General features: G+C 39.9%; 1 protein-coding gene across 3 annotated transcripts in view; it reads right to left on the bottom strand.

Annotated features, from left to right (window-relative positions):
- Nucleotides 1-13549, bottom strand: part of Ugp2 (UDP-glucose pyrophosphorylase 2) — a 44484-nt gene extending 30935 nt beyond the window's left edge. The window contains exon 1 of one of the 3 annotated variants that reach the window (XM_020161703.2): nt 13341-13549. Coding sequence is in view for 1 of the 3 variants with exons in the window: in XM_020161702.2 (XP_020017291.1) it covers nt 12411-12429 (19 nt within the window). In the remaining 2 variants the exon portion in view is untranslated. Of the gene's footprint in view, nt 1-12070; nt 12095-12410; nt 12768-13340 lie in introns of those variants that run through there. The other 2 variants (XM_020161702.2, XM_020161704.2) reach the window with 2 other exon arrangements.
- Nucleotides 13550-13807: the final 258 nt, after the last annotated feature.

Genomic DNA, 13807 nt, shown 5'->3' with positions numbered 1-13807 from the left:
GTGATTATAATCTGTAAAGACAAAAAACTATGACAATGGATGAGCATATTTGCATAAGCTTTGACAGGAAATTAAAAGCTCCTGCAATACTGCAATTAACATTACATCATTCAGGAGTGTTTATCCCTCAGCCACTTAGTTGTAATTTAAAATTTGTCACAGATTAAGTCTCCCATCCTGATGCTTCATGTGTACCTGCAATGCCTCTTCCTCAATAGGTTTTTTGTTGTTGTTGTTGTTGTTTGGAGACAGGGTTTCATTATGTAGCCCAGGCTGGCCTGGAACTCACTACATATCCCATCCTGACCTCAAATTTGTGATCCTCCTGCCTCAGCGTCCCAAGTGCTGGGATTACAGGCTTAACCACTATGTCTGGATTCATCAGTCTCTAATTCAATTCTCACATTAATAGTTGAGAAATAACTGGAAGAAAAATCTAAATACAGAGGAAGAAAAACCTCTGTATTAAAGACACATGAATTACTTGGTTCTGGTCACATCAATGAGAACAGATCCAGAAATAACTATAATTCCTAGAGAAAGGGGAGAGGCAATGGTTTGAAACAAGGTATCACTACATAGCCCAGGCTCACCTTAAACTTGCTACATAGCCCATGCTGGCCTTGAACTCATGATCCTCCTGTCTTTGTCCCAAATGCTGGGATTACAGTCATGTGCCATTATGTCCTGCTATACAATGAATTTTAAACTAAAGTTTTTGTTGTTGTTAGACTCAAAAACATTTATAGACTTGCTGCTTTGTTGAAGTTAGATGTAAAGGCCAACATTCAGTCATATTCCTAAAAACAGTTATGGAAACATTTAATTCTGGGAAAATGTCAACATGAGAAAATTAAAAATAACTAAAGTAGCTATTTGTGATTTGTCTACATGAGGACAGTTGTAAACAACAACTTTAGAGGCCCCCCCCCATGCAGAACAACAGCCTATCAACTTGTATAGTTTAAGGAACCATGTCACTTCCTTCCTACCAAGCCAAGCTAAGAAAGGCTGGCTGATTAATGTGAGACTCACATTACCTGTGATTTCTGCAAACTGTAGCAGGTCCAACCTTCAGACACAGATTCCAAAAATCTCAAACTTGACTTGTGATAAATATTCCTAACCTTTTTCTCCCATTTGTTTGATAGGCACCAGATGCACAGAAAGAACAACTTGTATTCTTTCTATCCCTGTTTACAGATATAATAAACTTATACAACAAAAGCACATTACAACAAATCCATTACCTCTTCTACCCTAATCTGCTATTTCCATCCCCCCAACCCTACCCTGCAAAGTTCTGTTTTTAGTGATTAAAGAATAGGATGGGCTTGTAAGGAATAAAGAGCATTCAAGAATAAGGAATAGTACTGAAGCAAGAGAGCTATCTTAGCCAACTGGGCCCAGACAAGGTGCAAGGCTAGAAAACATTTTTTCTTTGCAGTGACTAAGGCAGGATGGACCATGGAAAATGAAGCATGTGAAACAGCAACCAGGAATTCAGAAATAAACACTGTATTAATGAACAGCTTGATAAAAACCACACAGACACTACTTTCTTTGTTTTTAATTTCATACTCCCTCAATAAATTGCAACATTTAGTAAAAAGAAAAAAAAAAAAGAGCTGACTTTGCCCCACTTACTCAAATGATTAGTGAATTGAGCAATGCTATGGGAAAGAACACTTATCCTGGGGGATGGAGACACTTGGGAAAAAACTTTAATCACAAAAGTGTTTTCTAAAGAAAATGTTTATCTCAAGGATAGACACCTGTCTTAAAGGGAGAATCTGGCAGAACCCATCCTTTGTTTTTATAGGGATATTTAGACATCTATGTCATAATGACCCAAATGTAATAAATGGACCAACCTTGGTATCTCTGGGCCCAATTGTTAAAACAGTGTGACAGCAAGAATGATTAAATATACCAGGTATCAGAACAAAGGGAAGCACTCATCCTAAGAAAAATTTAAGCCAAACCCTAACCAACAGTTTCACCATAAACACCTCTGATTTTAAAGCACTCATTGCACCTATTATCAGATTGCTTACACCTACCATATGTCTGCGTTGTGTCCTATCCTTTCTCTGCTTTGCTTTACAAATAAAACCTTCTTGGTCTCTACCTTAATGTATCCTAAAATCCTTTTTTGCAACATCAGGGCTAGGCAGAGGCCTCCTCCCTTTTGGAGACCTCCTCCTGGATCCTCACCGGTTCTAGTAATGTGATCTCCTTGCCCATACTGAATTTTAGAAGAAAAGTCCGGTATTTCTGGCAGGACAAAAAGAGTACAGACCTTAGAAGCTCTTTTGTATCTAATATTCCCAGATTACACTTCTGGCAATGACAGTTGTGTTTCTAAGGGAAGGTCAATTAAAGAATCCCCTGAATAATGCAAGATTTCCAACCTCATAAAATGTTTTGTCCCTTCCCACTTCCTAACAAAATAGAATTGATCCTCCACAGCTTTAGACAGAAAGTGGATTAAAAGCCGAACATTTCATTACCATAGTCATAACTCAAAACATTTTTGGAGATGAGAAGAGTACAATTAATCTACCCTCTTCTTTCTATAGATGAGGAAACTGAGGATGAAAATAATTAGGCGATTTATCCAAAGTCACAGAGCAGGTACATACTGGTATCCAGAAGGAAAGCTTCTTTTTTCTTTTCTAAGTCCCATCCTATCATAGTGAGTAGAAATATCCTGCTCATTTTTTCCCCCTAGTCTGGCTCTCTTTAATCCTTGGCATAAAATGCCTCAATATTATTCTAATCCAAAATATTTCTAGCAGAACTTCTTTCCACATCCAATCAACAGACAGAAAAACCCCACCATACAAAACTGGACTTACTAGAATTACCTTGGCTGATTTCATTACACTTTAGTCAATTTCATGTAGAACAGGCAGTAATGTTTTTATTACCTCCTTCCATTCTCCCCCAAAATTTCCTAATTCTTCCTTGTTCACAAGAACTAAAATTTCAACATCATAGACTTTACACTATAGGGGTGGAACACACCCAAGAAAAACAAGAGGCAGGAGACATTCAATCTGGTCATTGTTTTTGTTTAATGCAGGTATTTCATTCCATGCCATTTTAACAACTAAGAGGTATATATAATTCCGTTTCCCGACACTCTGAAAAGTGGTGTAAACAAACTAACTTCACTTTCAGAAGTACAAAGGTAGTTTCACAATGCACAGACTATGGAGATAACACTGGAAAAACACCAAGAGCAACAAAAGGTGGAAAAGCCACCCCTAGACCACCTCTCACCACTCATTCCTTCTGATCAGTCCCAAGCTTCTTTGGAAGCTCACACTGAGAGAGGCACTTGAAGTCAGAGGATTAGAAAACCCATTTAATCTTAAACCAGGAATTACTTGTGATTCAAATAATTTAAGACTCCAAGAATGTAATGGCAACTAGAAGCAACCATGAGCAAAGTTGAGGAATATACCGAATAGATTTTACAGCCAATTCTTCTGGGCGCTCCCTGAGGTAAATTCAGTTCTTTGTGAATATGCTTCCCAGAAAAGCTCTTTTTTGGAATCCATTGCCCAATATTATCTTGTATCTTCTCTTGTCTCTGAGTATGCATCAGTGTCCGTAGTTTCCTTTCTTCTCCTGATCCCTGGGTTTCCAAAGATTCTGTCTCCAGGCCATTATTTTCTCTTCAATTATTTCCTCACTATATCTCTGTTGATATAGGAAGAGGTTCTGATAGAAATGCTTCTGGAGGGGAGTGATATTTAGGGATTTTACGGCAATGATTAAAGAGAGCCAGACTAGAGGGTAACTCTCAAATACATGCCTCTCATCCGGACCTTTTTTGTCTGAGCTCCAGATGTACACTCCCTACCATCTTCCAGATCTTTTGCACCTGGACACCCAAGCTAGTTATCTTAAACTAAACCTTCTTTTTGTCCAAAACAAAACTCATGAATCAAACTAGATGTCTCTTCTTTTCTTTGTTCCCCACAGAACTAACATTTTCATAGTCACCCAGGTTGAAATCTCAGTCACACAGCTGGCTGTCCTCTCCTTTCTCCTCACATTACATCCGATCCAACACCAAAACTCTTTTGCTGAATCACTACAATTCCATTTCGTTGCTCTGCACTTCCATCACTACTACCTTCATTCCCCTAGCATTTTCACTCTCCTGGTCACGAGGACAATAGCTTCTAACTAGTCTGCCTACCACTCTAATCTCGTGGTGCTGTTTGAATGGACTGATCCCCTTCATTGTATCACTTCTTTTCCTCATTTGATGGGATTTTCATGGCTGAATAAAATAAATAAAAATTTCGAGTCCAGACATGTCTTAAAAGCCAGGTTGTAGTACCTTTTTGAGTAGCCAGTGCTACTGAATGCTGAAGGGCTGCAATTTCCTACTCTAATTGTGACTTCCAGAATAGTGCTTCTAAAACTTTAATTTGCATACATATCACTAAGAGGGCTTGTTAAAACACGGATTCCTGGGCAAGCTCCCAGATATGATGACTCAGTAGCTTTGGGGTGGAGAGAATATTCATCTCTAATGAGCAGGCATTGCAATATTCCTTTGAGTAGCTCTGATAAAGATTACATTTCATTTATCTTATCATTTGGAGCAGCAATGTTCCTCATCCTTCTTCCTACCCTAATATTCAGCTATCATCTATTGTATACCTCAAGGCCATGTGTTTCAGGGATGGCAACAGGCCCAGATTGGTCTTAAAGCCTTCCCATGAAACATAACGTGATTCTTGTTATTGACCCATGAGGGCATAGTTTGCCAAAGGACTTTAGAGAAATGTATACCTCACTAAAAAAAGAGATACATGAAAAAAGATGAAAGTCCTTATGAGTGCTTAAATGTTTTTAGTAACAAAATTAAAGTATATCAGACCTCTGTGATCTGGTGCGACACTGAAAATGCAGAGCTGTTCACTCACCAAGATTGTTGCTGGGCTGGGAACATAGCTCAAATGGGTAGAGTGCTTGCCTAGCACGTATGAGGTCCTGGAAATCAATCCCCAGTACCACCAAAAACAAGGAAAAAAAATGTTGCTAATCAAGAATTGTTTAATGTTATTTAAAAAATTGTTAGAATTTATACATAAATTAGCTTTCTCATCAAGATTAAGATTAACCTTATTCTCATATAGAGTTTTTGTTTGCTTATGATGCAGGGATCAAACCCAGAGCCTTGTGCTCTACCAATGAACTTTATCCCCAGCCTAGAGTAGCTCTTAAAATCTCAAAGAAAGAAGAAAATGTCACTTCTGGAAAACAGAATATTCCAAATAGATGTGGTAAAAAATGTCACTCTGCCAGACCAGGTGTGGGTACACACCTGTAATCCCAACTACTCAGAAGGTAAAAATCAGGAGGACTACGATTCAAAGGCTGTGCAGGTAAAAAGTTATCCCAGACTCCATCTCAATCAACAAGCCAGGCATGGTGGTGTGCAATCTGTAATCCCAGCTATTGGGAAGCACAAATAGAAGGATTGCAGTCCAAGGCCGCCCCAGGGTCAAAAGGGCCAAAACCTGGGTTGGGGGTGCGGTTCAAATGATAGGACACCTGCCTAGCAATCTCAAGGCCCTGAGTTCAAACCCCAGTACTACCAAAAAGTAGAAACACTAAGTTCATTTCGCCATAGGTTCATGGATAAGAAGTCATGTTAAGAGGCCTATCTCAATCATTTGTTGAAGAGAGGAAAGGGGCACAACCTAAAATCACCATCAATGACCAAAAAATGATCTGATAGCTGGACCTTATAACTTGATACACATGCACTAAGATAAAACTTTTAAGCTTGGAAGGGCTTTAAGATCAGTGAGTTCAATTCCTTACCTAGGAGGTGAAGAAACAGGGACCCAAAGATGCTGAATTGCTCAGGACACAGTGGCAGTGCCACACTGGAATCCAAGTCCTGCTGCCTGCTGCTTCCGCTACGGGAGGAAGGTCTTTTCTCTCACAGTGCATTTACATATGCAACCAAATCTGAGTGAAAACCAGCAACTCAACTATGTCTATTATGTGAGGTTATTAAGGCTCTCCAACTTTTCCTTAAGTATTGTTTGTTTTCTGAGCAACAACAACAAAAAAATCAAAGAAAGCTTTTATGCACTCTGTAAATACTTTATAAGGAGGCTAGTCATTTTACCATTTGCACAAATGAATCCAAAACAGTGCATATAACTATGTTCCTGCATTTTCCTACTCTTCAGTTTTACAATTCTAACTAGGAATATAACACAAATAAAAATCGTATCAGCCTTTGCCAGGGCAGCAAATAGAGGAAAATACAAACTCCATTCACTTTGCAGATCAATGAGGCCAAAGACCAAGTGGAGCTACTGTCAAAAAGCATGTTCCCTAAAATAGTATTTTTCTATTTGGAAATTAATGAGCAAAAACTAGACTAAATATGACTATTTCAGGTCCAGAAGTACAAAGAATGGATTTTGGTTTTTATTTGCACTTTTTTTTAAAGATACAAATGACATCACAAAGAAACATGGAACTCTCTTGATTTACATAGGAAAAATTAACAAAAATATCAAGAAATGTTTGGGGAAAATGAAACATTTTGTTGTTTATGTAAGCTAGCTAAGACAACATAGCCAATTTCTCTATGGTTATCAAAAACAATCCTTAATTGCCAAAATGGTTTGAGGGCACAATCAATTTCTTTTGGCAATAACTGAGGAAAATAAACAATGGAACTACTGGCAGAGGCAGAATCTGAGTCCTAGGCAATTACTTTAAACAAGATGCCTGCATCACCAATGAGCAGAACTTGGAAACAGTTTTCAAACAGAGTTTATTTCAGTTCTCACACAAAAGTTGCTTAATCAAAAAACACATGAAGTTTAATTTCCTTTTGATAGCTTAACAAGTCAACTTCCAAAAAATTACTAAGTTATTAATAGACACACACATGACTGGTAGAATTTTAGAGATCTAGTTTCAATTAAGTCAGTTGTCAATTAATAGTCAGTATGGTTTCAACTAATCGTCACTATGTCTGTTACAACCCACTAAATTACCAAGATAAAGATGTCCAAGTTCAAAATATGTCATTTTAGAAAAGAAATTATAGGTTGTGTCAAAAGAGCAACCACTTTCAGGAAAAGTCCAGTTTCTAGACAATCCCAAACAATCAACAGAGTAGTAAATCAAGTGTACTATACCTCCCCCATTTTAAATCTCAAACCCTCAGAGTACTTCCCCTATAGAGTTATTCTGATTTGTCAGAATTTACTCCTACAGTATAAATGCAGTGGCAGAAATTCTATTTTCTCCAATGGTATAAATGATATCAGGATACATAACATTTTAGGAAGTTAACTCTCATTTTTACAGATAATTGAGAGTTAGCTTAACTTTCAAATATTTGCACATATTAACTTTTCAGTGATGAGTATATCTGACTTCCTGAGAACCTATGCACTTCTTCAAAAAGTACCAAATACAAATAGGTGAAAAATGGAAAAGCCACAGTTTATTGTTCTTTAACCTAGAACATTTTATTATCAGGCTAACTTACAGTCTTAACACAAATTGTCCTGTTATTTCAATTAAAGTTGCTACAATTCATCTCTAAACAACACACCTACATGCACATGTACAACACACACCCCCACACACAATGGTCTCTGTAAAGTGCTACTGTAAGAAAATACCTATTATCCAAAATTTTCAATGTATCTTTAGAATATTATAATGGCACTTCCAAGATGTACACCAGCTGATATTTATTTCTCTAATGTTCTCCATCAATTTTTTTCCTTAGTAGGCTTTCCACAAATGAAAATCATCCATCTTATTAGAAGAAAGGATAAGTTAGTAAAAACAAGGGAAATTTAACCACAGGTCCCTGTTGACAGTCACTAAATGCTTTACCAGCTCAAATCTTCATTTTGAATTTCTCTTAATAACATGTTTAACTTTGACTCTGAATTTAACTAAATCCCTCTCTAACAGCATAATAAATACTGAACTACAACTTTTTAAAAAATGAGGGATTGCTTTAGTCATTACTTCGGTGTTGCTAGTCCTGACTCAGACCTGTGCCACAATCCTCCTGGGTAAAAAGCATCCAATAAGACAACATCTAAATGATCAGCAAAAGGTTTCAGGCTTTGAGAAGAACCAGGACACACTTGACCCTGACAACCAGGCCCCAGAATACTTCTCATCCCTGTATTCATCTGAGACCCTACCAGTTAAAATTAGCTCAGTAATCTTCCATGGCTAGCTGCCATCTACCAAACAGGAATTACCAAAAGTCACAGAAAGAATTCCAACAAATGGGAACTTTGACAAGCTACAAAAATCTTTTGACACAGAGGTATTTAAATGGATTTCCCTGAAATATAAGAAATTACCTCCATTTAAGAATAAAGGACTTTTTGCATAACTGACATAGATGATATATTAAGACTTTAAAAAAAAACCTTTATAATTACAGAATAAGCACATAATATGGCCTTAGTTGGCTAGACAACATCAGTCTCTTCACCATTTTTAAGCTTCAGAACATTTATGGAGACAGCTCTCATTACTTTTGAAAAGCAAAATTCCAAATGGCACCCACTGACAACCTGGCAAAAAGCCACAACTGCTGATGACCTCCACCACTTCCAAATGTGACAAGCTAGGAAAGAGACAGTGCTCATAACTATTTAGAATAATTGGAATCCCTACAACAATCCCTAGGGCAAAAAAACAACTAAAGGTGGAGAGGAAATTTCACCAGCAGACAGAAGGTGACTTGAGAGCAGAATGTATAAGCCAGGACACATGCTGCAGATCCCAAGGAAGGGTCTTCCTATGAGAAAGAAGTTTATGCACCTGAGGAACATAGACTTGGGAAGATGGCCAAAGAAACTTAAATCTGCAGGAAGTATGGCTCAAGTGGTAGAGTGCCTGCCTAACAAATATAAGGCCCTGAGTTCAAACCCCATTACTGCCAAAAAGAAAAAATAAACTTAAATTTTCTTTTGGCCCAAGAATGCACACCAAGAATTCATTTGATTACCAATATTAAATAATTTTATTAACTGAAAATTTCCAGCTAACAGCTTATGACCAAAGTGCTTGAGGGTGGAGATGCCCAGTTTTCCCATAAAGTATACAGCTTGGATTTAGAGAAACAGAGTCAAGACAAATATAGCAAACCCATGTTCCATGACAATCAAAAACATGGGTACCCAATACATAGGTAATAACATCCAGATCTACTGAACTTCAAGTACTCACTGAAAGAGATACACCAGAAATTCCAATATACTGTACGATACAGAGTTAGCACTCAAAACAATCTTGTTGACTGGCCTAAAACAAAAACTGCCACCCACTTGTATTCACCCCTAATATCCAAACTTTATCCTGCCCTCCCTTCCCAACACTGCATTTTTTTCTTTTAAACACATCAACTCTCAAGTACTCAGACCTGAACACCAAATTTGGAATACAAAGGTAAACAACTGTCATACTTGCCTGATTTTAGTTAGTAACATGTGTTTCTGGTAGCAGTGCTATCTGAAAGGCCACCCCCACTTTTTCTTTTTTTTTACAGTAAAACTTACTGGCCTCATATATCTAGCTCATTCACATAACTCATCTAATATCAGCTTCTCAAAAACCCTGAAGCACAGCATTATTACCCAATGTTTGGGATTGGATGCTGACGACTGAACTCAGTGCCATGGGCCATCATAAAAAAAAAAAACGTTCTCTACCACTGAGCATCCTCCCAGCCCAATACTCAAATTTTATATAGGTAGAAACCGAGGTTAGAAAAGTTGTGTGTCTAAGATTACCTGGACTCCACAGGACTCAAACCGAAACCCATACCCTCCATCTTTCTGAACATTTATGTAATTTAAAGGGTATAATAAAAACTATAACTGAAAATGAGGACTGCAGGCTTGGCTCAAGTGGTAGAGTGCCTGCTTTGCAAATACAAAGCCCTGAGCTCAAATCCCAGTCCCACAAAAAAGGATACTAATATTCTCCTATATACAGGCTCACACTTGCAATCCTAGCTACTCAAGAGGCAGAGATCAAGAGGATCACAATTCAAAGCCAGCCCAGGCAAATAGTTCTCAAGAACCTATCTCAAAAAACCCTTCACAGAAAAGAACTGGTGGAGTGGCTCAAGGTGTAGACCCTGAGTTCAAACCCCAATACTGCCAAAAAAAAAAAGAAAAAAAAATTAAATAAATAAAAATGTAAGCTAACCTACTAAAAAGTACAAGGAGAGTGCTGAGTTGTGGGTTTCTCATTTCTTACCCATGTTTTAGAGCATCCGCTACTTACCAGATTGTATCTCCCTCAGGAATATAATATTATCTTTGCCCACACAGAATGACAGTTTATTTGCAGAAAAAGGCCATCCCTACAGTTTTAAGAAGCAATAAAATGTGTTGGAAAGAAGTTTTAGATATACTCATCCATGAACCTCAGTGTTTCTTATTAGCTATGAACTTTGGACAAGACACAACTTTCCTCAACTGTAAAGTCACAATAAAAATCTACCTTTTATGGCTCTTAAGAAGCTTAAATGAGAAAATATATGAAAACTATTAGGAACCTAAGCTTGTGCTAGCTATATAGTAAAGAATTAAGTACCAATGAGTGGAATTATCAGTAAGTATTATAGGGAAAAAAAATCTGCTTTAAAAAAAATCAAAAACAAAAATTGCAATCCTTATACTTGACAACTGATAGGTGGGGATAGCTGTTATCATCAGTCAATTAGGTCTATCATTTATAATAGCAGCAGAGTTAAACATATAGATGGCTCGTATTTGAAGTACAAAATTTAAACAATGATAAACCAGAGCATAACTATGTCTTGACAAATGTGCAACTTTTCTATAAATATAGAAGTATACTAAAATAAAAGGCTTTTTTTAAAAAGTGGCTGTATCTATAAATGACAGATACATACAGCCACTCCTAGGTATTGCTACTTGATTTAGAAATCTCCTGAGGACAGTTTGCCTCAACAGCAAAGGCAGTTAACATGCACCTACTCTGCAAACTATTCTAAAACCATTTAGCTATCTGAAATACCTTGAGTTTACTAAGTATTCCTAATTTTTAAAGAGAAGTGACTTGTCTCCTTTCCCCTTGCAAAATACTGGTTTTGTAGTATAGAATATTGTTGTTACAAAAACTAGCACATTTCTAAGTTATCTCTGCCTTTCTAATCTTGAATAAGGCATTTATTCAATCAAAACATAAGAAGCATCTCTAATCACACATGTAAGTTATAACACGAATTTGAAAGTATAATGACAAGTGACATTTCTGAGTTCAGTGCTAAAGGCAGGCATAAGGGTCCCATTTGTTTCCATAATAATGCAGGCAAGTCAGATTCTCTTAATCTGTTGTCCAATATTTAAAGAAGAGTTAATAAAGTGATGCAGAACTCACGAAGGCATTTTTTACTCCCTGGTTCAAATGACAGACATCACTAACTTAAAACAAAAAGTACGCCTACATTTACTGAGAACATTAAGTGGTTGTGAACTTTACTAGCTGTGTGTTCAGCAAGATGGCTGAAGCTCTCACATGCTGGGGTCTACAAGGAAAGGTTTACTTGCATACATACCAGAAAGCAAATCCTATGCTACAAATTGGCGACAGGTTTAAGGCAGCACCAATTTCAACGTGTACACCCTATACACACCGGTACATACAGGCAATGTTACAGCTCAGCTCAGTTAATGTTCATTCTCTTAGCTCTTTTTTAATACACATGTGGAATTTAAAGGGCAATTTCAAATTTCAAAGAAACCTTAATAATCTTTTCATATTTCAAAGGAGGAAAAAATAAAACAGCAATGCAGCAAAGTCATTTTTCCGGCTAATATGACCTCCAGCTTCAACAGACTATTCCTGGTTTCGCAACAAATGAATCTGAGACTCAAACCACGTACGCCCAGAGTAGCAGCTGAGAACAGAAACGCTTCCTCAACAGTCCTGGCAAACCTACCCGCCTCGCCCCAAGCTTTCCGGGTGGCCTTTCCCGTCCATCCCACACATGTACCTCGACACCGACCACTAGAAGAGAACGGCGATTAATCAGCAGTCAAAATCTTGTCTTAATCATCATTCACAGCCACTATCGGGGAGCCAGAGTACTACTAACCTGATTTCAGGGAGGCAGCACTAAACCCAGCCGGGCACAGGGACATACATCATACAAGTCTGAAACGCGAACCCAGCAAGACGCTCCAAGCAGCTCAGACGTCAATAAACGCCAGGGGGTTCGCAAATAGGATCTCAAAAATCACATTTCCACTTCCAAATCACCCATCAACGCCGCAACTTGCCAGGACCCAAATTCGGCTGAAGCAACCCGGTTAATAAGAAGAAGCATGTCTTACCTTGTACAAATCTCGACATTTTATTAAAATACTCTGGCTTATAATTTATTAATTTCTAGAGGAGTCACACTTATAAGGGCAGGTCTCTCTTCTTCCCCGCTCTAAAAACCGACGTGTTCTTTCTCCGCCTATGTTCAGCTACTTAAGGGAGTATTCATGCAAAGCGATTAAAACTGGCCTCCAAAAAAAAAAAAAAAAAAAAAAAAGAGAAAAGAAAAACAAGAGACACCCAAGGCAAATGTCTGCCAATTCCCAAAGACGAGAAACTTGGTGCGATCAAGTCAGCTTGGGAAGTCCTGGCTGCCCCGCGCTCTTGACACAAACCAGGGCCAGCTGGAGACTCCCGAAAAAGGTAAAACCACACGAACTTAAATTTCATCAATGAAAGAGGCGGATCTTCGGAGGCTGTTCACCGCCCCTCGCTCTCCACGCCCTCTGGGCTGGACTGCAGCAGGCACCCGGCCGCACCCGGCTGCCCCCTCCCCGGCCTGCCGTCCAGCCTCTGGCGGGCTCCCCGGGAAACCCCGGCCCGCTGCGGCTCCCGCCCACGCAAGGGTCAGAGGGGCGGCAATGCAACCATTTTTACCAACCCACAAATATCCCGGGCTGCAGGCGCCGTGAATTCCGCAAACTCGGGCTAACCAACTGGCCGGGGCCTCTAAATACCCGCCTTCCCGGGAGAGGCAGATGGCCATGTCGCCATTCGTTCTCTCCCCGCCCCCCGCCATTACCACCACGGACACCAAGAGGCCAGCGGCGCACCCCCGCTCTTCCCACGCATTTTCCTGTCCCTCCTGCCCGGCGCTCTTCCAAATCCCAAACTGGGCCTCCGAGGCCACGCAGCGGGTGCGGAAAGGGGTTTCGCACCTCTTGGAGAAGGTCGCCAAAAGCCCGACCCCGCCCCTCCGCCAGCCGCCCCTCGAGACCCACCTTCCTCTCTTCCTTTAGCAGCTGGGAAATTGGGGGCGTTTATGGTGCGCCGGGAAGAAGGTTCGCAGGCTGAGGAAATGTCACCTCTCTCCCCCTCTTCCCTCACACATGCACACCTTGGGGCCTCCGGCAGCAGTCGCAACCCAGCTGCGGAACCCCGCTGCCCACCAGTCTGCGGGCTCCCGACACCCAAATCCCCCACTTTCTCCCAAACACTTCCCCTCCCCCTCCATTCGGAGTGGGCCCCTCAATGCGGAAATGTCCCTACGGCACAGACCGACAGGCGCGCCCGCCAATCAAGAGCCGAGGCGAGCGTGTGACCTGGCCAATCAGATGTGCGGAAGTGGCAGGAACGGGGCATTTGCAGCTCGAGGAAACCCGGCGGAGGCGGGCGCTGAGGCAGACGCGGGAATTCAGCGCGTGGGAGCCGCACTTGGGGCGCCGCGGCGAGGGATGTCTTTTCAGTA

The sequence above is a fragment of the Castor canadensis genome, chromosome 12, assembly GCF_047511655.1.
Source record: "Castor canadensis chromosome 12, mCasCan1.hap1v2, whole genome shotgun sequence".
NCBI lineage: Eukaryota > Metazoa > Chordata > Mammalia > Rodentia > Castoridae > Castor > Castor canadensis.
The sequence above is the reverse complement of the archived record's forward strand: the minus strand, read 5'-3'. Positions and strand labels throughout refer to the sequence as shown.